The sequence below is a fragment of the Hyla sarda genome, chromosome 4, assembly GCF_029499605.1.
Source record: "Hyla sarda isolate aHylSar1 chromosome 4, aHylSar1.hap1, whole genome shotgun sequence".
In the NCBI taxonomy this organism is placed as follows: Eukaryota; Metazoa; Chordata; class Amphibia; order Anura; family Hylidae; genus Hyla; species Hyla sarda.
This window is the reverse complement of record NC_079192.1, coordinates 35,849,819-35,874,559: the sequence shown is the minus strand read 5'-3', so window position 1 is coordinate 35,874,559 and position 24,741 is coordinate 35,849,819. Positions and strand designations below refer to the sequence as shown.

The window sequence follows — 24,741 nt, the reverse complement described above, 5'->3', positions numbered from 1 at the left end:
CTTTTTATTTTTTTAAGAAATTTGACTTCAATATACCACTTTGTATGGCTTTTCTGCAACTTTTTTAAAATGCTACCCGCAGCAAGTTTGCAAAGCCAGGACAGGGCTGGGATAGGTTTGAGACAAATTGCAGGCAAATCGCACATGATATATTCATATTCACTCCAAAAAGTTTAGATAAGGCAGCCGGGAGCCTTCTCAGTCACAGTAGTTTCCGTCAGAATGTGCTCACTGCTGCCTTATATAATGAGTCATCAATTCAATGAGCAGTAAAACCAGCTCCCTCTTCACATCACTGGTCTCATCGTGTGCTGACAGGAGGGGAGGAGGGATGGAGCAGACTGCTTATTAGAGCCTGTGATGTGATGTCACAGCTTACAAGAGAAAGAGCAAAGCAGATTTGGAAGAGATCTCATCTTGGCTAACATTATATTAGTAAATTTCTTTTATTATATTTTTTGACACTATACAAAAGGTGGTTTCCTTCGCTTTAAGCACTGTGATTTTCTGTGGGTCAGGCTAGTGATCACATGGCCCAGTTACAGTAGGGAAAATTATGGATGCAGCTGTGCTGAAGTAAAACAAATTGCGTTGCAGGACTAGCAATGGTAAGTGTGCACCATATAGGCAAAAAACAAACCTGGTGTGCTTCTTTAATATTGCCTTGATTTATTTGTATAAATGCTATATAGGATGGAAAGTGGGGTGGGATGTTTTTACACCTACTGGACATGGTTAAGCTAATGGCTTATGTAAGTGTGGAGGCCCAGTATGGGAGTTGTGCCCCCGTACCCTTGCTGCCCTGTCACGCAGCCTCCCTGCAGTGTCCCCTGGGCCCCTCTTACACCTGTCCCCTCATGTACATATGTTTTGCAATTTATTATGCTGTAAAGAGTGTAAAGAAGTGTTATAACTTTAAGAAATCTTCCCATGTGATCTTCAGTTGTCATGTGATATATCATGTGATTGTTACCCAGGAGGTATCAGTGACTTGAGGGTGACCAATGGGATCCCACCAGAGTCTTCCCCATAAAAGCCATGGGTGGAGCCTCTGCTCTCTCTCTCTTAGGCACGACTTGACTGGACCTCAGCAAAGACTAAGTGTGTGTCCAGAGTCATAGGAGGCCTCAAGTTCAGCCACAAGCTACAAACCTGCAAGTAAGCTAAAGTCACAGTCTTGTCAGTCAAGTCAAAGTCATCTATCTAGTCAACGTGGCCTGCACTAAATTGTCCACCTCTACTATAAGTCCCAGCAAGCCCTTAAAGGGTTACTCTGCTCCCCAGCATGTTACTCCTCTCCCCAGCGTCCGGAACATTGAGTTCCTGAACGCTGTGTGCGGGCTTCCGTGTTCACACCCGCCCCCTCATTAAGTCACGCCCTGTCATGTGACCGCCCCCTCAATGCAAGTCTATGGGAGGGGGCGTGACGGCCTTCGCGCCCCCTTCCCATAGATTTTCATTGATGGGGCAGGCCGTGAGGTCATGAGGGAGTGGGCCTGAACACGGAAGCCCGCACACAGCGTTCAGGAACTCAATATTTCGGTGTGAGGTGGAATTTTGCGGACGCAGGGGAGCGGATTACCTCTGAAGTCATTGATCACCTCCATGGGCCTGGCAGAACTGTATAGACTTTTCCACCTGGCTACCCTCAGTAAAGCTACTGTAACTTGGCGTTGGAGTCATTATTGTCCCCATACCTAGCCCAGGATCCAGCGGTATACCTTCGGGTGGTATTGAGGATAAACCATGCCCTGGCATCACAAATACAAGGGGTTAATGCCATCTGCCCATAGGGTAATTCCATCTGCCCTGTATCTCACACCCTCTACCACATATGGGTGTAAGACTCTTTTGAGTTAACTTGTGTGGAGTATAAGGGGTGACAGATCTTCCATAGCATGGGTTAGGGCCATGATAAGGGAGCGGTGGGACATTTGTCACTTTTCCAGAAGGGGGCAGGTTGATGAGTTGGGGGTTTTGGACCAGGGAGGGCTTTACCGAAGGTGGGCGATTTGATGAGTAATATAGACACTCCACTACTAGCTCAGTCTTTTAATTTCCGTAAAAAATGTAAACCCTGACATAGTGGCTAAATGGAGGCCAAAAATCCAAATGTAGGGTGCCACCTATGGGCCTGTTTGCACTAGGACACTTTTCTGGCATATGTAGCAAAAATAGCTCACTGATCACAATGTGAAAAGAGTGTTAACATTTAAAAGTTCTTTTCCCCCAAAAGTCTTCCCAGATATTTTTCAATTCAATATCCTTATAATGGTGAACCATGACAAGACTAGAAAACCTGCAGGGATCATAATCGATCTTCTGCCCATGAAACACATATTTTGGTGCTGTTGTAGGTAGAATATTCAGTTTGTACAAACAAATGCCAATAAAAGCATCTTCGATGCCAAACACCAGGAGGTCTTGTGCCACTTTATAGATTTTTTTAGCTATGTCCGCTGAAAACACGTACGCTGGACCCGATGGGTATGGTGGGTATATGTTCCCAGGATACACTTCCTCAGATATGTACCATTTACTGTTTTTGATCCGTATGGGTCCTGAATTGAATACAATATATCCAGTTAAAAAATTAGTTTGAGGTGGAAATTCTGGATGGAGAAGTTGGTGGACAAGATAGTCGACATTGAGGAATACATCACTGTCCACCTTCATTACATAGGAGGCATTAGGGCAGAATTTTGTTATCCACTCCATTCCCATTAGAGTTTTTAGGGTTAGATTATTATAAGAATCCAAGAAATCCTGCTGAACTATGTCCCCATAAACAGTACTCTCTTCTTCAAGGAGATTCTGTATGGCCGAAGTCATGACGGGAGAGATGCCAACCAAGAAGAGGCTCACTATGTCAATGTCTCCGTAGTTGCTTACATTTCCCCAAGTTGTCCGTATGATGTCTCGAGATTTCACGTTGTGAGTATCTCCAACCACCAGGAGAACTAGGAATGGGCTCCTCGCCAGACATTTATTGGGTTGGTTTATTAGGAACCTGTATGGATGTGGATAAGGCAATGCCTGGCGGTGATGTATGGCTGAGGATGAAGAGTTCAGGATAATGATATGACTTGTAAAGGAATAGAGAAGGTTCTGCTGGAACCATGTCCATGTGTCCAAGATGATATCACCGCCATCAAACACACTTAACATTGTCAGACATGCAACACTTATAAGGCATAGTTTAAACGTTTTCCAGGTGTTCAGCCTTATCATGATGTCCCCTAGAAAACAAAAAAAATAAAATAAGGAATTGTAAATCTGACATGGTCATCTACTTGCTTGTTTTTACTTCAACTGGCCGTACACAAGATAGCTGTCGGCCCTTTCTCTTCCAATCCCCTCATACGCATGCTCAAGTCTTATATTTCCTGACATCTTCCACTGAGAGAGAGAGACAGGAGGCCACTGTACACATTAGATGGTCAGTTTCACCAAAACCATCACTTTCTACCACAAACCATGTGACATATGCAAAGATCTAGTGTCTAAAATCCAAAAGGCTTTAACAAACAACACAAAAAAAAAAAAATCCTCCACGCCATTGATATTTCGGGGATATGCCTAACCTAGAGTGGTGCATGTGGATATTTAGCCAATAAGGGTGCCCCATGCAAGACCTATCGTTTGGCTCACTAGTTCACGTGATGGTGGTGCACACACTATACCTAAGATCTTGTTTGTCGTCTTGTAATCGTCTTCTGTGATTATCGCCCCAATATTTATTTTTAACAGCATACAAAATTACTCATGTCTCGGGATTTCCCAGGTTGCAATGCATCGAGACCTGACATCATTAGTCAGATCATCAGAGGGAGCCAGTCCTGCTTCAATTTTGCAACAGCTGTAGGCCCCCTGATTAGAAAACACTGTGTTTCAATGGGTGAGGTGTCTGATGCATGGAAGGGAGGAAAGTGACCTCATACTTGCAAGCAGCATAGAATTATGGGCTGTGTAGTTTAGAGAACAAAATGCAACAGGAAATACTCAGTTCTGGCAGGTAAGTACTAAAATCACGTTATGGTGGATAACTCCTTTAAAGCGTACCTGTTAAATATTACTGAGCACCTAATCCTCATCATGTACATTTTTATGTCTCTAACACCCATATTTCACTAAAAATAGCATATTAAAGCTGCTCACTGTCTTTTCAATCCTCTCTTGTAGTGGGGGAGTATCCTTCTCTTGTCTGCACTCTACTGACTCACTGCTCTGTAACACTTTCCTTTCTGGTTTTATGCTGTATATGTTACACACACAAAAGGAGGAATGATTATTGAAGATTACCCATGCTTACACAGACTATCAAGGTGCCACTTCAACACTGATGGACATGGCCTGTATGGACCTTTCCTGGTCTCTGTATCCATATCCCTTCAGCCAATCAGTATAACATTTAACAAATTTCTTACTCACACAAGGTAAAGGTCTCATTTACAAGGTTGCTGACCTAGGGACTCCAACTCTCATCATTGACTCACAAGCAGGTGCCCAATTTCTCCATAGAGCGGTGCGGGGAAGAGACAGATCGTAAAAGCCAGCAAGTCCTGGGTGGGCAGCGTGGAGCCGGAGCACCAATAATAATCCAGCCCTGTACTGAGCTCCTATTTTCAATGCCAATTTCCCTCATTTTTTCAGTTGTACTTTAATCACATCCGTTTTTTTTTAATCATGTAATGTTTTGTGCAATAAAATATTGTTTTGTTGGGTAGAATGGAAAACACCCACAATTCTGCAAATTTTGAGGGAGTTTTTTTTTTTAGGCTGCCTTGGTATTCTGGGAGTTGTAGTTTTGCAACAGCTGGAGGCACCATGATTGGGAAGCACTGATCTACAGGGTTCAATGACCAGGATCACTGTTATCTCTGATACTTTCTTTTTAATTTCTGAGTTATATCTGATACTGGCTAAAGCGTGTATGAGTCCAGCCCTATACTCCCTTTCTGCCATTATAAGTCAAATGTCGGGAAGGGGTTAATTTGGAAGCCACTATGCAACCCATAATGCAATGGGACCATAATCGCTCCATTTTCCAAGTAGTGACTACTTGTGTTCCCAAAAATATTGGGCACTATCATGGGAACAACTCTAAGCAAAAACTGATACACAGTGACCTTATAGTAGGGTTCCAGTGATTGCAAAACTACAAGTCCAAGCATTCAACAACAGATGCATGCTGGGAGTTGTAGTTTTGTGAAGACTCTATTGCCACAGGTTGGAGACTACTAACTAATACAATGCCATGTAAGGTAGAGGCACTATAATGTGAACAACTGAGCAAAACTGATACAGTGACTATACAGTAGTATTTTCTAAAACACAGCCCTCCGGAGATTGCAAAACTACAATTCCAAGCAAAGACAGACGCATGCTGAGAGTTGTAGTTTGGCAACCAGTGTATTGCCTAAGGTCGGAGATCACTATTGAATACAATGCCAAGTGGAGGCACTATAATGGGAGCAACTTTAAGTAAAACAGATACACAGCGACTATATAATTATGTTTACTAAATGGCACACCTTCAGTTATTGCAAAACTACAATGCCAAGCATTCAACAATAGATGCATGTTGGGAGTTGTAGTTTTGCAACCGCTGTATAGCCGCAGGTTTGAGATCACTAAGGAATACAATGTTGTGTAAGGTAGAGACACTATAATTGGAACAACTGTGAGCAGACCCAATAGACAGCGACCATACAGTAGTATTCCCTAAACCGCAGCTCTACGGTGATTGCATAACTACAATGCCAAGCATTCACAACAGACGCATGCTGGGAGCTGTAGTGTTGGAAACGCTTGATAAAGTCACAAGGCCATGCAAGGTGTTAGCATAAAATTGCCACCCATTCTACTTTTTAATCTCAATTGGTTTCCTACCTTCCAGCGCAGTCATGTCCCCATCACATCTCAGATGTGGAGAACATATTATCCGCAGAAGAGTTGCAGTGGGGTATTAGATAAGCAATATGGGCTCAGCATATCTGCGTGATTTCATGACTATGTTGTGCTTGAATGTGCCCCATCCCCTTGAGACACGAGGTGCAGCGACAGAAGTGACTGGAGTTGTATTTTTAGCTGGAGGCCTTTTTGTATAGCAGCGCTCAGCTAGAATTACACCCTGCTGTACCAAGCGTGGCAGCTAAGCACAAATTGCAGTAACCTGGGGGCCTTCTGTGTACTCCTCATCCACCTGTCACATAGGCAAATTGGAGGATTTGCTTTCCGTAAATACCAGAAGGAGAGGAGTGAAGAGAAAAATAAAACTGGTGAGGAAAGCCTGTTATCCATGTCGGTTCATGCCACTTAATTGTAATGTCCTAGTACAGGACCCTGTTAGCTTGAGTCCATCAGTGACCTGGGGGCTCTCCTACAGTGTCTCCCCTGCTGTTACAGTACAATAAATAACATTAAAGTATGTATAGTCAGTATACTAATGTGTAGACAGTATAAAAGGACCTTTGGAGGACTAATGTAATTGTCTAAAGGACCTGTGAGATGTTGCATGATATGTTCACATGATGTTATCACATGTTACCCAGAGAGCACCAGCTTAACACATGACCCACAGCTTGACCTATGGGCTTCTAGTACAACCCCCCCCACACACACCTTTATATGGAGGTGCTGCAATCTCTCTTTTCTACCATCACTCTTGCTGAGGAACAGTGGAGACCAGATGTCTCAGTGCTAGTGTCCAGTACCTGGAAGGCCTCAAATCTACAGTCACTTCCAGTAAGTCGAGTCTATGTCTTCTGTCACTGCCTACAGTCTAGTCAAGCATATATAGTCTATTACAAGTATAATTGGTCCCAGCAAGATACAAGGTCCTTCTGTGTTCCTGGCCACCTCTCTGGGATTCTGGCTGAGCTGTAGAGACCATAACAACTGTCTGACCTCAGTAAAGCCTCCGTTAAACCATAACCTGGTCGTGGACTTTCATTTCAGTGCCTAGCCATTGGGATAGTGTAGATATCGTTTGGGTGGTTCCCGATACAAAAAAAAAAAAAAAAACACTCTGGCATCACAAACATTAGGAGTTAATACCATCTGCCCCATCCACCTACACCATTACAACCAGTGGTCCCGCCATTCACAGTGGCTCACCACAATCTTGGCGTCCTGAACAGGATACGGGTGTGTGCCTTAAAACTTAACCACCAAGTCAAGTCACCGTTATCAAGATACGGGTGTGTGCCATAAGCATTATGCCGCAAGTCCTTCCCCCAGTCTGAATTGTATCCAGGTGAGAAAAAGCGTGTGCCAGAAAAGTGTACAGGACTTTGTCATTGAAACTTGCATTTATGATAGCGCTGAAAAAGTAGGGGGGGGGGGAGGTGAAGAAAACTGTGCCGTTTAATGTTAAGAAGTCTGCAAAAGTTGGATTAACAATGTGCAAGAGCTGAACAGAGGCCATGTTGCACGCAAAAGTGTCTGCTGTACCTGTAAGGGTTAACTTGATGGTCAAGAAGCGCGCCAAAAGATTCCCGCTAGAGAAAACGTACTGCCCCTGGGCGTGGGGACCTTGTTGCTGTGTCCAGTCCGAGGTGGAACTGGAAAGGTCCGCCCCTTGATGCCAAAGGGATGGATGAAGAGGGTACACAGCTGAGTTGCTTCCAGTCCCAGGCCCAGCTGATGACGTCCTTCTGGCCAGGGGCCATCTTGACAGAGACCAGTATATGAAGCGTCGCGGAGCCTGACCTCTTCAGTCTACAGGAAGTGCTAGCAAAGAGCAGTAAGATGGCGGAGTCACAGCTCTGAGCTGTCGGAGCGTTTACACCGAATGTCCATCGAGGCAGACGACGCCTACCTGAAGGTGCCTCTGCTCGCGAGTGGGCCACAACCCCAGCTGAGGGTACACCAGAAGCTTCAAGAGGGCAGTCGCACATGAGATTGTCGCCTCATCACCGCAGCTGGGGTTCCTGGGCTGAGATCCAGAGGGAGGAGTCCAATGTGAGTACCCTGGCTGAGGCCGCTTTCTCTGCTCCTTCCTCTGCGAGAGGGTGAGTCACCCCTGGAGCGCCAACGCGCCACCGTGGTGAAATTTGATCGTGTACGGGGATTTGGCACCCTCATGGACTGTCATCACGGAGGCATCCTCCTAATAAACAGGAGGGCCATACAGAGGGACGTTCTCTAAAGAGCAGGGAGATCGTGGAATATACCCTGGTGCAAAGCCTGCGAGGGGAATGGGCAGCAGCTGTCACCAGAACCAAGAATCCTACCCAGATTCCATTTGCCTATTTCCCCTCTGAAGATTGGGACGCAAATCCCTTTGGTCTTCTTACTCAGAGTGTCAAGGGAGCAATTGTCCAGGAGGAGTATCCTGATCCACCAGCGATGGATCCCAAGTACCTACATCAAAGTTCCTGTACAGATGTTCCCAGGCCTACTCCTATGAGCGAGGAGGTTTGGCCTAATCAGCAGGCACCCACAAAAGTACCCAGGCATACGCCAGCTGTCTGAGGTTTGGCCTAACCCACGGGTACCAACTCCAGTGCCTTGACCTACTCCTGCAGTGGCGGAGGTTTGGCCGGAGCAGCAGCAGCACCAACAAAATATACCTCAGTGGCGCAAGCCGCTGCAGTACAAGTAGGGGTTACAATCAGTCCAACCATTACTAATTCCTGTTTGTCCCATGTTTCATGAAACACCCACATTGACCCCTTGCAAGGGGCCCAGTCTCGCAACCCCAGGTTCATCTCACAGCCTAGGGCCAAGCCTGATAGGCGAGACTGGGAAAGAAAATTGCCAGAAAGAAAGTTGTCCAAGTGATGTACAGAAAAGTTCAACCAAACTTGGTCACTAGACTGATTGACTGTCGTGCACTAGCACACTTTTGTTGTTCCAGGTTATTGCAACGTTCAAGCATTGTGCCTGACAGATAAGTTCACTGCAAACAAGATTAGTAAGTATTGTGCCCGGCTTTGGCCGAGAGCCTGCGTGATAGAAGAGATTCACTATTTGCTTTACATAGGCACAATCAAGTCAGGAGGGAACCCTGACTTGAGCCACATCCACAAACTCTTATGTACATGGACTACTGAGCAGTACATGTACGGTTATGTAAATAATCAAAGTAATATATTCTGTTCTAATTAAAATGGTTATGGAGGTACACTGAAATGTTACAGTCCTGTATTATGTTTGCTAAGGTCTAATAAAATGTATATAAGTTATTGTACACCAAAAGTCACAGTGTACATATGTTCTTGTGTTCGTGCACAGGATACTTTCCTGGCCAGAAGGTATTCCTGAATGTCAAATGTTATCAACATAAAATGTCTAGCATAAACTTACTACAGTGTTCTGGGGAGAAGTGTTTTAACCTGTTGGGGACGGGGGGCATACAGGTACGCCCTTGCGTCCTGGTACTTAAGGACGGAGGACATACCTGTACGCCCTCCGTATTTCCGATCACCACCGCTCGCCGGATCTTGATGACTGCTGATATCTATCAGCAGGCATCCCGTGGCAGTGCCTAGGGGGGTCCTGAGCCCCCCCCCCCCCATGTCGTAGATTGACTCAAATTGCCTGGCAATTCAGACCGACGATTCCGGGCCAATCGGGTCACTGGTGATCCGATTGATCAGAAGATAATAGTGACAGCTCCGACCATGCTAAAGGATAGGAGCAAGGACCATGCCAAAGGATAGGAGCAAGTACTGACGAACCAATGGCAGGGGATAGGAGGAGGTGGCACCACTCCTCCTATCCCCTGCCATTGGTCCGTCAGTACTAACCCAACCAATGGCAGGTGGGGACGGGGGGACGGGGGGCTTAAAGTTAATTTGCCCCGCTCTGCCCACCGATTGAAGTCCGGGCAGAGTGGGGGGAACAAGTGCTGCGAGGGGGTAACATGGAGCAAGCGCGGCCGGAAAGTGCTGCGGTGGAGGAGGCTGCAGTGAAGATCGCTGGTAAGTGATCTTCCCTGTGGCCTTTTAAAAGTTGCAAAACTACAACTCTTAGAGTTGTGTAGTGGTCTCCAAACTGTGGTCCTCCAGATGTTGCAAAACTGCAACTTTCAGCATGCACTGATTGTCTGGGCATGCTGGGAGTTGTAGTTTTGCAACATCTGAAGCTGCACAGTTTGGAGACCATTATACGGTGGTCTCCAAACTGTAGCCTTCCAGATGTTGCAAAACTACAATTCCCAGTATTCCCAGACAGCCAGGGATGCTGGGCAGTGTAGTTCTGCAATATCTGGCCCTTCAGATGTTGTAGAACTACAACTCCCAGGATGCCTGGACAGTCTGGGCATGCTTGGAGTTGTAGTTTTGTAACATCTTGAGGGCTACAGTCTGGAGACCACTACATAGCGGTCTCCAAACTGTTCTTCCCCAGTTGTTGCATAACTACAACTCCTAGCATGACTTTTGGCTGTCAGTGCATGTTGGGAGTTGTAGTTTTGCAACAACTGTAGGCACACTGGTTGGGAAAAACTGAGTACAGGGTACATTCACACAGGCGGGTTTACAGTGGATTTCCTTCTACAAGTTTGAGCTGCCGCAAATTTTCCGCCACAGCTCAAACTTCCAGCGGAAAACTCACTGTGAACCCCCGCCTGTTTGAATGTACCCTTAAAACACTACACTAACACAAAATAAAAAGTAAAACACTACATATCCACCCTTTCACGTCCTCGTCCTCCCCCCCCCCCCAATAAAAATGAAAAACGTCTCACACGGCAGTGTTTCCTAAACGGAGCCTCCAGCTGTTGCAAAACAACAACTCCAAATATTGCCGGACAGCCATTGACTGTCCTGGCAGGCTGGGAGTTTTGAAACAGCTGGAGGCACCCTGTTTGGGAAACCCTGCTGAAGGGATTTGGTGGAGACAAGTGCCATCCTTGTATCCGGGTCCGCCCCTATTGATTGCAAATTCCTTATTTAGGGCTAAAAATACGCATGGCACTCTCTCACTTCAGAGCCCTGTCGTATTTCAAGGCAACAGTTTAGGGCCACATATGGGGTATTTCCGTACTTGGGAGAAATTGCGTTACAAATTTTTTATTTTTTTTGGGGGGGGGGGTTATTTTTCTTCTTTTGCCCCTTATGAAAAGGTAAAGTTAGGGGCTACACCGGCCTGTTAGTGTAAAACCCCACAGGTGTCTGACAGATTTTTTTGAACAGTCGTCTGTAAAAATGAAAAATTTTATTTTTCAATTGCACAGCCCACTGTTCCAAAGATCTGTCAATTACCAGTAGGGTGTAAATGCTCACTGCACCCCTTTTAACATTTCGTGAGGGACGCAGTTGCCAAAATTGGGTCACATGTGGGGGGAGGGGGGTCCATTGTTATGCCACCATGGGGCTCTGTAAACACACATGGCCCCCGACTTCCATTCCAAATTCTCTCTCCAAAAGCCCAATGGCACTCCTTCTCTTCTGAGCCCTGTAGTTCGCCCGCAGAGCACTTTACATCCACATATGGGGTATTTTCATGTGGGGTTACACATTTGAGGGATTTTTCTCCTATTACCCCTTGTAAAAATGAAAAATTTGGGGTAACATCAGCATTTTATAGAAAATTTTTTATTTTTTATTTTTATGTCCCAGTTTAACTAAAGTTTGTCAGTCCCCTGTGAGGTGTTAAGGCTCACTTTACCCCTTGTTACATTCATTGAAGGGTGCAGTTTCCAAAATAGTATGCCATGTGTTTGTTTATTTATTTATTTATTTTTTACTGTTCTGGCATCATGAGTGTTTCCTAAATGTGACATGCCCCCCAAAAACCATTTCAGCAAAATTCGCTCTCCAAAAGCCCAATGACGCTCCTTCCCTTCTGAACCCTCTAGTGCACCCACAGAGCACTTTTCATCGACATATGAGGTATTTCCTTACTCGAGAAATGGGGTTATAAATTTTTGGGGGCATTCTCTTCTATTACTCCTTGTGAAAATGCAAAGTTTGGGGTAACACCAGCATTTTAGTATTTAAAATCAAATTTTTCATTTTACCGTCCCACTTTAACAAAAGTTCGTCAATCACCTGTGGGGTATAACGACTCAATTTACCCCTTGTTATGTTCCTTGAGGGGTGCAGTTTCTTTGTACCATTTAGGTGGGTTTTACTGTTCTGGCATCATAGGGGCTTCCTAAATGCTCTCCAAAATCCCATTGTCGCTCCTTCCCTTCAGATCCCTCTAGTGCACCCACAGAGTACTTTACATCCACATATGAGATATTTCCTTACTCGAGAGAAAATGAATTACAAGTTGTTGTTTTTTTTTTTTTTTTTTTGGGGGGGGGGGGGGAGGGGGTCTTTTTTCCTTTTACCCCTTGTAAAAAAAAAGATTTTTCTCCTCCATTTTCCTGCTATTCCTGTGAAACACCTAAAGGGTTAACACATTTTTTTTAATGCCATTTTGAATACTTTGAGGGGTGCAGTTTTCATAATGGGGTCCGATTATAGGGGATTTCCAACAAAAAGACCCTCAAACTGGTCCATGAAAAATTCTGATTTAGAAATTTTTGTGAAAAATTGGAAAATAGCTGCTATACTTTGAAGCCCTCTGATATCTTCAAAGAGTAAAAACATGGCAACTTTATGATGACATTCCATTTTTCTTATAAGCAGAGTGCTTCAAAATTAGAAAAATGCTAAATTCTCAAATTTTTTCAGAAATTTTTACATTTTTCACGAAGAATTTATGCAAGTATCGACAAAAATTTACCACTAACATAAAGTAGAATATGTCACGAAAAAACAAACAATCATCCTAGAGCTATTAATGCATAAAGTGATAGAGGTCAGATTTGAAAAAAATGCTCCTGTCCTTAGGGTCATAATGAGCTCTGTCCCCAAGGGGTTAAATGCCAAGGGACCCCAGTAGCCAAGGCATTGGGCAGAGAGCCTGGGGCAACCCAATCCGCAAATGTCTAGTATAAAGTATTAAGTCTAGTCATGTATAATATATTACGTGTATAGTCAAAATGTTGTGTTATGTCTTGTCAATTATTATGTATAGTTATAGGTCCTTAACCCCTTGAGGACCAAGCCAATTTTCACTGTAGGACACGGGCATTTTTTGAACATCTGACCACTGTCACTTTAAGCATTAATAACTCTGGGATGCTTTTACCTTTCATTCTGATTCCGAGACTGTTTTTTCGTGACATATTCTACTTTATGTTATTAGTAAAATTTTGTCGATGCTTGCATAATTTCTTGGTGAAAAATTCCAAAATTTGATGAAAAAAATTGAAAATGTTGCATTTTTTTAAACTTTGAAGCTCTCTGCTTGTAAGGAAAATGAATATTCCAAATAAATTATATATTGATTCACATATACAATATATCTACTTTATGTTTCCATCATAAAGGTGACATGTTTTTACTTTTGGAAGACATCAGAGGGTTTCAAAGTATAGCAGCAATTTTCCAATTTTTCACAACATTTTCAAAATCGAAATTTTTCAGGGACCAGTTCTGTTTTGAAGTGGATTTGAAGGGCCTTCTTATTATAAATACCCCACAAATGACCCCATTATAAAAACTGCACCCCTCAAAGTATTCAAAATGACATTCAAAAGATTTGTTAACCGTTTAGGTGTTTCACAGGAATAGCAGCAAATTGAAGGAGAAAATTCATTCATTTTTTACACTCGCATATTCTTGTAGACCCAGTTATTGAATTTTTACAAGGGGTAAAAGGAGAGAAATCTTCCTAAAATGTGTAACCCAATTTCTCTCGAGTAAGAAAATACCTATGTGTATGTCAAATGTTCGGCGGGCGCAGTAGAGGGCTCAAAAGGGAAGGAGCGACAGTGGGATTTTGGAGAGTGAGTTTTTCTGAAATGGTTTTTGGGGGGCATGTCACATTTAGGAAGCCTCTATGGTGCCAGAACAGCAAAAAAAAAAAAAAAAAACACATGGCATACTATTTTGGAAACTAAACCCCTCAAGGCACGTAACAAGGGGTCCAGTGAGCCTTAACACCCCACAGGTGTTTGACGACTTTTCGTTAAACTTGGATGTGAAAATGATTTTTTTTTTTTCACTAAAATGCTAGTTTTCCCTCAAATTAAAATTTTTTACAAGGGATAATAGGACAATAGGACATGACCCCCAAAATTTGTAACCCCATCTCTTCTGAGTATGGAAATACCCCATGTTAGGACGTAAAATGCTTTGCGGGCAAACTACAATGCTCAGAAGAGAAGGAGTCATATTTAGCTTTTGAAAAGCAAAATTTGCTGAAATGGTTTTTGGGGGGCATATCGCATTTAGGAAGCCCCATGGTGCCAGGACAGCAAAAAAAAAAAAAAAACACATGGCATACCATTTTGGAAACTACACCCCTCAAGGCACGTAACAAGGGGTCCAGTGAGCCTTAACACCCCAAAGGTGTTAGACGACTTATCGTGAAAGTTGGATGTGTAAAAAAATTCTGTACAGAAAGGCCGGATCAAATTGTTGCCTTGGACCATGTGAAGTTGGCTCCCACTCGATGTGGCTATTGTCATGCCCTAACAATGGTGGATCATTATTCCAAGTGGGTGGTCGTGGTCCCCATCAAGGATCTTACCGACAAGACTGCTGCTCAGCTCTTCTATCGACATTGGATCAAACCTCTGGGGTGTCCCGAATCGGTCCTTACAGATCTGGGAACCGCCTTTGAAGCCCAGTTGTTCCAGGAACTCTGCCGGTTGCACGATTGCAAGAAGCCCTGGACAACGGCCTACCATCCCCAAGGGAATGAGCTCTGCGAGAGGATCAATCAAGTGTTCATCCAGATGCTCAGAGCAGCCTCTGTCTCGAAGCATGAAGAGTGGCCTCAGCTGTTGCCTGAACTCCTGGAAATTTACAACAACACTGTTCACTGCTCTACGGGGTATACGCCCTTTTTCCGGATGATGGGCCGACACGGCCAATTGCCAAAGGATCGCGCCTTCGGACTACAGGCACCTTTCAACAATTCTCCTCAGGCTTCCCAAGGTTGGGTGTCAGAGCATCGACGAATAATTGAGGAAGCCAAGGACATCGTTGAGAAGAAAATTGGTGAAGTTCATGAACGCCAGCAGAAAGATTATAATCGACATGCTTCGGCTCAGCCCTTGCAGCTTGGAGATAAAGTGTGGCTCAGAAAATTTCCTAGAACCCATAAATTGGACTACCTGTGGAAAACGGAGCCATACACCATTACGGCGGTTCCTTATCCTGAAACGGAGGTGTACGAGATACAAAAGGACGGGTTCGAGCCACAGGTGGTTCACCGGAATAGGATAAAATTGTGCCTGAAAGAAGATATGCTTGGCCCATCTCCTCCTACTCCTTCTGATCCTCCTGTTACTTCTACTCCACCTCCACCAAGGCCAATGAGAGAATATGTGTAGGGAGAAGGAATTCATCCCACTATGGACGTTCCTTTGTTCCCATCTCAGCAGCCTACCATGAATTGGGGCATACCGTTCCCAGCTCCATCCAGTCAGCCGCCACTGGTTGCACCACCAAGTCAGGTGCCAGTAGCTGTTGCCTCCTGTCAACCACCATTGGTTGCTGCACCCAACATCCTTCCTTCTCCAGTGACTGCTCCAGATATTGATGCCACTACTCCACCTGTCTTAAGAGAACCCCTCAGTTCAACCGAAGATGTTGCTTCCATTTCCAGCCCTCCAGCTGGTCCCTCGGGGACTGAAGTTCTTGAAGAATCCTCAAGTGAAGGAACTCCTGATGACTCGGAGGTGGTGTTGCAGCGGTCTCAAAGGACTACACAGGGCAAACTACCCATAAGGTACCAGGACTCACATTTAGTACCTGCACACATAGTACCTTTGATAACCCACTTCAATGTTCTGCCGATCACTTTTCAGTACCCTAGATTACTAACTTAAATGTACTACCTCAAAATTTTCTAGTACATACACCAAAATAAATCTCACTTAAGAAAACACTTAAGGAATTGTAGCATATTGATACCCAGTTCCTGCCACTGTTAGGTACACTTCTTCTCTTTCATTGCGTGTGTGAGATGCTCTGCCTGGCCAGTAGGTGCTCTTACTAATATAGAATTAAACACGTAATTCTAAGAATAACCTAGATAGGTTGTTTTGAAAGTGCTCTGGGGATAAGTAGCGTGTAGCCGATAGACCCTAGCAGCCACCCTTACTGTGACCTAGCTTCCGGCTAGCCAGTATTCCTTATGTGTACTTACAGGTAACTTATGGTTGGCAAAGAAATAAAATGTGTGAGATAATAAAAGTGTCTAAGTCAACTTGAAACTAAAGGTAAATAGAGCTGTACTAATGTCTAGATAGTCTCATGTATAGAGAGTTGTGCTAATGTTCAGTTTAGCCTCATAAAAATTGTATTGAGAGCTAATAAAATGTCTTAGGAGCTAGCAACTACATGTCAGATAGCTGCCTAATTGTCTAGTAAACTTCAAAATGTATAATCGGTCTAATAAAGTTGTCTAGGAAGCTAGAAACTAAAGGATAAATAGCTTTGTTAATGTCTAGATAGCATTAAAATGACTAGATAGATAGCATTGAAATGTCTAGATAGCATTTCTATTGTCTAATCCAGATACTAGGAAAGGTATCAAAAGAATGTAAATGTGTTTAGTTTAATTAGGATGTACACCAGATGTATAGATCATCCTGTTTTATAGCATCCTGTTCTAGTCCTAGTCCCTCTGTCTCAGAGGACAGACGTCGAGGTCGACTTATCTAAAGTAAGGGGATTTGTGGTGTCCTGGTACTGCATCCTATGCTGTCCCTTTATGTGTATGGGTCCCCATAGCCAGAGTCCCTAGGACATAGGGGTCCATGTTGTATAGTCTACCCCTTGTCACCTCTATTCAATCTAGTAAACCAGTAACTTATGCAAGGTTTATGTAAATATAGTTATATAAATGTCAATTAATAGTTAATTACCTGCGTGTAGTGTACCAGGACATGTGGGTCACATGACTAGGTGAACTCTATGGTATTTCTGCTTGAGGACCTGTGGAGGTCCCTATGACGTATGCAATCCCATCATTCTGTGTACGAGTGAATGACAGGTATTCAGACCAATCAGATTCACCCCGCCCCTGCCCATATAAGGGAGCGGCGGCCATTATTCTCTCTCTTGTTCCTGTGCAGCCAAGCAGTTAGCATCTCTCTTGTTCCTGGGCTGTCAACCCGAGAAGGACCTGCGCAGCTATCTCGCAGTGAGTTAGGCCTGAGCCTTGCGGCGACGGGTGATCAGTACTAAATCGAGAGTGTATCAATCCCTAGACACTCTGCAGCATCACCGGACCTAATCTAACCCCTAAATCCGGACGGATCTGCAATATCTACCCTAAATTCAGAGACTTTCTAAATACCTCAAGGTCCGCAACAAATGTCAGTCACTGAGCAATATAAGGACTGTTATATTAGACTGTTACTGTGCCTTGGATGTACCGTGAGCACTTAAGTAAAGTTGTTCAAGTTCAATCTCCTTGTGTACCTTCAGTCATTTCATGCACCTATCGTTACTGGGAAGGGCGGCGATAGGCCGGAGAATTACCTCAGCATACTAGCCCTCAGCCTGGCGTCACGACCTATAGGGTTAACATCAACCCCTCATATACTGATACAACGTCCCAACTACTATACACCCCCCAAGGGCTACCACACAGGCATCTTATCCCTTATCTTTTGGATAGGGGATAAGATGTCTTAGCGCCGGAGTATCAACTTTGATTGCGGCGCCTAAGGGGTTAATGATGTCCAGCATTAGATACGGGTCACCCGTGTCGTAGCAGGGAAGCAGGCCCAGCCCTGCATTCTAAAGAGGTTAACTATTACGTACTAATAACACCTACTTACCCTAAAGAGTTTTTTTTCCCTCCTGGCAGTGGCTTCTCAGCCTGAGCCTGCCTCTGCTTTGTGGGGGCACAGGTGGCTGCACCACCACACAAAAATCACAGTACTGAATCTTCAGCCTGAGCCTTGCTTGCACCAGGCCAGAGGGGGTAGTTTTATATGAAGCAACTCCCATATGATGTATGGATATGGCGGCCGTGCAGAACGTTCAAAGGGCCTGCGTCACACATCCTGACGGCATTTAATTTATTACAGAAGTCCAGCGGCAGCTGGGTAGTTGAGGCTTTAGTCTCTGCCTCCCGGCCCCATCCCGCTCCTACGACCCCACCACCTACTCCTTGATGCTGACTGTCAGCACGGCCGGCCTGCAGTCGACCTGGATGGGCTGCTAAGCCAGCCAGGAAGCCTGCTTTCTATAGGCACTGCCGTGTGACAGCTGCAGTCAGGGGCAGGGCAGAACGGCGGCCAAGAAGCCTCCTCTCACTTGCCGGACGTCCGGCAGTCAGCATGAACGGCCTACCGGGAATTTTCCCGGTATCCTGGTAGGCCAGTCAAGCCCTGCCTGAGACCCTGACCCCCAAAATGTCTGTGCACGTCCCTGTTACCAGAGTAAAAAATGCAAGAGAAACTTTTGTTTGAAGTGTGATGTGCCATGTAGTCTGACACAAGTATGTATGGTACTGACTGAAGGTGTTTTGACTCATTGATTCTCATAGTAAAGCATGGCAGTAAACAATGTGCAGGAGCTTTCAGCTCTTTCAGCTGCTGTTTTACCCCTTGTTGATAATATACTGAAATAAATAATACATTTTTTGTGACCTACACGACAATTAATCCTTAACCCCTTAAGGACCCATGACGTACCGGTACGTCATGAGTCCGCTCCCGTTCCATAACGCGGGGCCATGGAGGCCTAGGCCTCTAAGTTGAATGCCGCGTCTAAAGTGAAAGTAAACTAATGCCAGTTAGCTCAGGGAGCTGTTCAGGATCACCGCAATGAAATCGCGGCATCCCGAACAGCTTACAAGACAGCGGGAGGGTCCCTACCTGCCTCCTCGCTGTCCAATCACTGAATGACTGCTCAGTGCCTGAGATCCAGGCATGAGCAGTCAAGCGGCAGAATCATTGATCATTGATTGAACAATGTAAAAGTGTTATAGTCCCATATGGGAGCTATAACACTGCAAAAAAAAAAAGTGAAAAAAGAAAAAAGTGAATAAAGACAATTTAACCCCTTCCCTAATAAACCCCTTCCCTAATAAAAACTGTGTAAATAAAAACAAACAAATGTGGTATCACTTTTATATAATGAAAACATTTATAAAAAGTCCTATCAATACATTTACATTCGATCAATAAGTCCTATCAATGTAAAAATGGTACCACTAAAAACTTCAGATCATGATGCAAAAAATGAGCCCTCATACCGCCCCATACGTGGAAAAATAAAAAAAAGTTATAGGGGTCAGAAGATGACAATTTTAAGCGAATACATTTTCCTGCATGTAGTTATGATTTTTTCCAGAGTACGACAAAATCCAACCTATATAAGTAGGATATCATTTTAATCGTATGGACCTACAGAATAAAGAGAAGGTGTCATGTTTAAAAAAATGTACGGCGTAGCAATGGGAGCCCCCAAAAGTTACAAAATGGTGTGTTTTTTTTCTATTTTGTCTCACAATGATTTTTTTCCGTTTCTCTGTAGATTTTTGGGTAAAATGACTGACGTCATTACAAAGTAGAATTGGTGGCGCAAAAAATAAGCCATCATATGGATTTTTAGGTGCAAAATTGTAAGAGTTATGATTTTTTAAAGGTAAGGAGGAAAAACAGAAATGCAAAAACTGAAAACCCCCTGGTCCTTAAGGGGTACTCCACTGGAAAAATTTTTAGCAACTGGTGCCAGAAAGTTATACAGATTTGTAAATGACTTCTATTAAAATATCTAAACCCTTCCAGTACTTATCAGGTGCTGTATGCTCCAGAGGAAGTTATTTTCTTTTTGAATTTCCTTTTTGACCACAGTGCTCTCTGCTGGCACCTCTGTCCATTTCAGGAACTGTCCAGAGCAGGAGAAAATCCCCATAGCAAACCTCTCCGGCACTGAACAGTTCGCGACATGGACAGAGGTGTCAGCATAGAGCACTGTGGTCAGACAGAAAGGAAATTCAAAAAGATAAGCTGATAAGTACTGGAAGGATTAAGATTTGCATATAGAAGTAATTTACAAATCTGTGGATACAGAGACAAAAAAAAGACATGGTCGTACATCCACAAAATGCACTAATGATCTAACGCTTCTCAGCAATATATATATATTATATATATATAAATAAAACAAACAGGTCGTTTGTGTACTTTATGATCATAAAGTGCATGAAGCCCGCCAGCCTCGTCAAGGCCACCTGGATTTGGCGGGTCCCTAACATCCTTAGCATAAAATGGCGCGGCACTTTACAAATCTGTTTAACTTTCTGCCACCAGTTGATTAAACAAAAAAAAAAAAAAAAAAAGTTTTCCAGCGGAGTATGCATCAAGTGATGTAAGATTATTTACTCAATTTTGATAGTTCGGACATTTACGGCAGCTGTGGCGCTGTAGGCTCGTGACATCACAGCCATGCCCCCTTGGGACGACACGAGCCTCTGGCGCCGCAAAAGAGATTGCGGAAGGTCCTAGCAGCAGGGCCCCAGCTATCAGACATCTTATTATGTCTAGGGGCGGAGTACTCCTTTAACCTTTGTTGGATTTTCCTATTTAATGATTCAGTGCTGACAACCAAAAACCATAAAAAATACCATGAATTTTTTTTAACTTGGGATGTTAAGGGACTGAATGATAAGAGAACTATTTTGATAAGTCTTACTTTACAAAATAGTCTCTTGGGATACAATAGCATGGAATTATATAAATATATCTCTCTGTCTATCTCTCTGTGGTGTCCCACTACCGTACTGCATACCGTACCTAGTGAAGAGGTCCAGGGGCGGCCACAGACAGCATAGGGCTCCGGTGCAAAGAACGTGCCTTACAAGAACAATTTTTTTTTAAATCGCGGCAAAAATGGCGCAGTTTTACCGCGAGGCGTGATTTTTCGAAATCGCGGTAAAAAACGCGCCATTTTTGCCGCAATTTTTCCCAAAAATTGTTCTTGTAATGTGACCTGTAGGTGACCTGTGGAACCCGGAGGAGGGAAAGTGACCCCACTGGGCTGCTACCCCCCCAGCCCCAAGTATACTGCTAGTGAGAAGAGGCAGGGCAGGGGACATAACTTCCCCTCACAGCCGCTGTGCTCCTGGGAGGCCTGTCAGCTCTCGGCCTCCATCCTCTTCCTGTGCTGGGGGCGGAGCAATGAATCAGATACCTTCATCCCTGCGCTACTGCCTGTCTCCCTAATGATACCGGAGCAGGAGCAGCGCAGGGATTGTAAAAAAATAAAAATTGCGCTTGTCTGAGTGGTGATCGGGACAACTGTCCTGGATCCTCACCAGCTGCAACTCTCTCTCAAGGGGGCCCTTGGCCAGTGCCTGAGGGCCCATGTGTAGTGGCGGGCCCCTGTGCAGCTGAACATGCTGCACATGTGATTTGTCCGTCCCTGCAGAGGTCCCCAAAGTCAGAGTAATTATGTTAAGGAGAGGCGACTAGGGGCTGTACCACCTGAGGAACCCTACCTGAAGTCTATCTTTAATAATCATAAATGTATATATTTAATAATTATATATAATGTATAGTAATGTATAGTACTTACCTTGTTCAGCGTCGCAGGACCTTCGGTCATGTGACCATGTTAATATCCTCTATGGTGTGTTAGAAGACCTTTGGAGGTCCTTGGGTCACGTGTTACACACAAATCTCTGTAATGGTGATTTACATCAGTATGGATCAATTAGCACTAGTCCAGCCCCTGCCCATATAAGGGAGCTGCGTCCACGCTCTCTTGGGTTGCTGCTCTCATGGATGCCGGACTAACAGGTCGGTGCTACGCAACTTTCCAAGACACGCTATGCCTCAAAACCTCCGGCCTCAGCGGAACCAAAACCGTGAGTTCAAATCTAAATCCCCGCTAATGCTAGCGTGACTACTGGACCGTAACTAAATCCCCTAAATCCAGTGGAGCAACGCATAGTACTGAAAGACTCTAAATGCGAAAGTCCCAACCTTTGTCAATCTCCAAAGAAAGCTCTTGTTCTGCTCAGAGACTGTTGTATTATTGAAGCTTGCAGAAAACCTTTAGTAAAAGTTAATACTGTTTTAGAAACTCTCCGGTTGTGGACAATCTATTCTTCTCATCTACCTCCCTATCGCTCTTGGGAAGGGTGGCGGTAGGGAAAGCAAGGGTTAACAAGCACCCTTTAATTACTGCACAGCTACACTCCCCATACCATACAACCCCCCCCCCCCCCCCCCCCCAGGCTATCACATCTGTATGTGATGTCCCAGTACGGGATATGTTCCTACAGTCCTGTCAGGTTGAGTCCCTGTACGTCCTCAGGGCTCTCCTACAGTGTTCCCTCATAGGTTGTATCTTAAGTGTGAAGGACCTTTGATGTTGGTCACATGATCATTAGTCACATGATATTGTTTGCCACATATTTAAGTCATAGGTTTGTTACCCAGAGAGCACCAGGTGACCCGCAGTTGGCCTATGAGATCAATGTGTAAAAGAACACTGCACACACTGATCTTTTACATTGTTCAATGTTTTCTCATAGGAAACCATTGATCAATGATTCTGCCGCTTGACTGCTCATGCCTGGATCTCAGGCACTGAGCAGTCATTCGGCGATTGGACAGCGAGGAGGCAGGTAAGGGGACCCTCCACCTGTCCTGCAAGCTGTTCGGGATGCCACAATTTAATCGCGGCGATCCTGAACAGCTCCCTGAGCTAACTGGCATTAGTTTACTTTCACTTTAGACGCGGCATTCAACTTAGAGGCCGAGGCCTCCGTGGCCCGGCGTTATAGAACGGGAGCGGACTCATGACGTACCGGTACGTCATGGGTCCTTAAGGGGTTAAGGATTAATTGTCGTGTAGGTCACAAAAAATTTATTATTTATTTCAGTATATTATCAACAATGGGTTAAACAGCAGCTGGAAGGGCTGCAAACTATTTTTTTTAAACCCACAGAGAAACAGCGTGTATAGATAAACAATTAATAAAGCTTTATAGAGAAAAAATTCATAAAAACATACATATTAAAAATGAACACCTTGGTTCACCAAATATGGAAAACATAAAAAGGAGACACAGACAGGACACTGAAAATATGGCGGTGGGCGCTCAATCAGCTGTAGTATTGTATTAGTATAACAATATATAAATGATAAAGTGCATAACAAAGATGCAAATGATTAAGGTGCTGCTATGTTGCAAGTGATACAACAAATAAACAACATAAAATCAAGACAAAGTGCATTTCATAATTACCAAGTGGTACAAAGGAGCAAAACCACACCGCCAAAACCCCACGTTTCGCCACGGAGGCTTCCGGGGTTATTTCAGTATATTATTAACAATGGGTTAAAACAGCAGCTGGAAGGGCTGCAAACTATTTTTTTTAATGCTACCCTTTATTAAAAAAAAAAAAAAAAAAAAAGTGTATCTCTGAAGTCCAAAAAAGAATAAAAACAGCCGGCAAAAACACCAAAGATAAAACCCACAGTTCACTATTGACTTGCAGCTAACATCTGGCTGCGGCGATTTTTCACAGAAAAAACACCGTGCAGCAAAATGGGTGTTTTTTATCTCGTTTTTTGCCTGAAATAACTCAGTGGAATTCTGGAATAAAAAAATGTCAAATCAACTGGAGCAAGAATGTTAAAACAGATTTGTAAATTACTATAAAACTTCCAAGACGATAAAGAAATCCACAGGGCACTCACCAATGCTGGAAAATGTGTCCTTTATTTCACGGGTCCATACATCAGTGCGGAGACGCTCATACAGACGTGCTTCTACAAACTACGGTCCGTTTCTCGCGATACTTCGCGCTTCAACAGGTTTGCACATCACTGGTCTTAGAGCCGTGTCTTAAATAGTACCTACCTCCGCTGTCATGGAAACTCCACAACAACAATCAAGCAGGTGAGTGATTTAAAACAAACCTAAAAACAATATAGAACTGTGGGAGTTACAAAAGTGCATTTAATTCTGTCTTATCATTAAGACCTACGCAGCCCATTGCATCTAGGCCTAGAATCCACCTAGTTTCTTTCCTTAGCAGAATTTTGTCCTTGTTCCATCCGTCCACACTCCACCCATTCAATGCCGGTGAATTTAAAAGGTTCAGTTTCATTCTTATGTGCTTCCATTATATGTTCAATGAAGTGGAGGGCTCCTATTCTGGTTTTTAAGTGTTCTCACGTATACGATGGAACAAGGGTCTCTTGGTTTTACCAATGTGAAACCGCTTACATTTACAAGTGAGGGCATATAAGATAATCTGCATGTGATAAGTTGTTTAATCAGGACATCATAACCAATATTTTGACTTTAGACTTTAACTGGCAGAAAGAACAGGAACCACATGGGTAGTTACCAGCTTTTGTTTTTATTTCTCCTATTTAGTTATTTACGTTTTTTTAGGATATCCCCAATTGTTTTGTTCTTTTTATAAGTTATTAATGGTCTTTCTGTTGTTAACTTAGCTAAATCTTCATCATTCTGTAATAAATTAAAATTGTTATAAATAGCTTTTTTGATTGTATCATTTAAAGTTGAATTTTCAAAGGCAAAAACAATTCTCTGTTCGCTCCTCTCATTAGTTTTTCTGACTTTTTCTTTTTAATAATTGTTCCCTTGGGATTTTAGTTGCTCTTTTTCTGGCTTTTTTAAAATTTTTTTACGAATCCTTTGGGGTATCCCCTGTCTATGAAACGTTTTTCTAATTCATTAGCTTGGGTAATGTTTTTTTCCTGGGTACTATTTACT

The 24,741-nt window shown here is 43.7% G+C and overlaps 1 protein-coding gene across 7 annotated transcripts in view; it reads right to left on the bottom strand.

Moving 5' to 3' along the window:
• Window positions 1-1,434: 1,434 nt before the first annotated feature.
• Window positions 1,435-24,741, bottom strand: part of LOC130367769 (beta-1,3-galactosyltransferase 2-like) — a 132,545-nt gene continuing 109,238 nt past the window's right edge. For 3 of the 7 annotated variants that reach the window (XM_056570523.1, XM_056570525.1, XM_056570524.1), the window contains exon 2: window positions 1,436-3,239. In XM_056570523.1, the coding sequence (XP_056426498.1) occupies window positions 2,206-3,231 (1,026 nt within the window). In that variant the 5' untranslated portion in view covers window positions 3,232-3,239 and the 3' untranslated portion in view covers window positions 1,436-2,205. Of the gene's footprint in view, window positions 3,240-3,322; window positions 3,400-4,312; window positions 4,406-5,892; window positions 6,016-21,557; window positions 21,614-24,741 lie in introns of those variants that run through there. The other 4 variants (XM_056570520.1, XM_056570522.1, XM_056570526.1 and 1 more) reach the window with 4 other exon arrangements.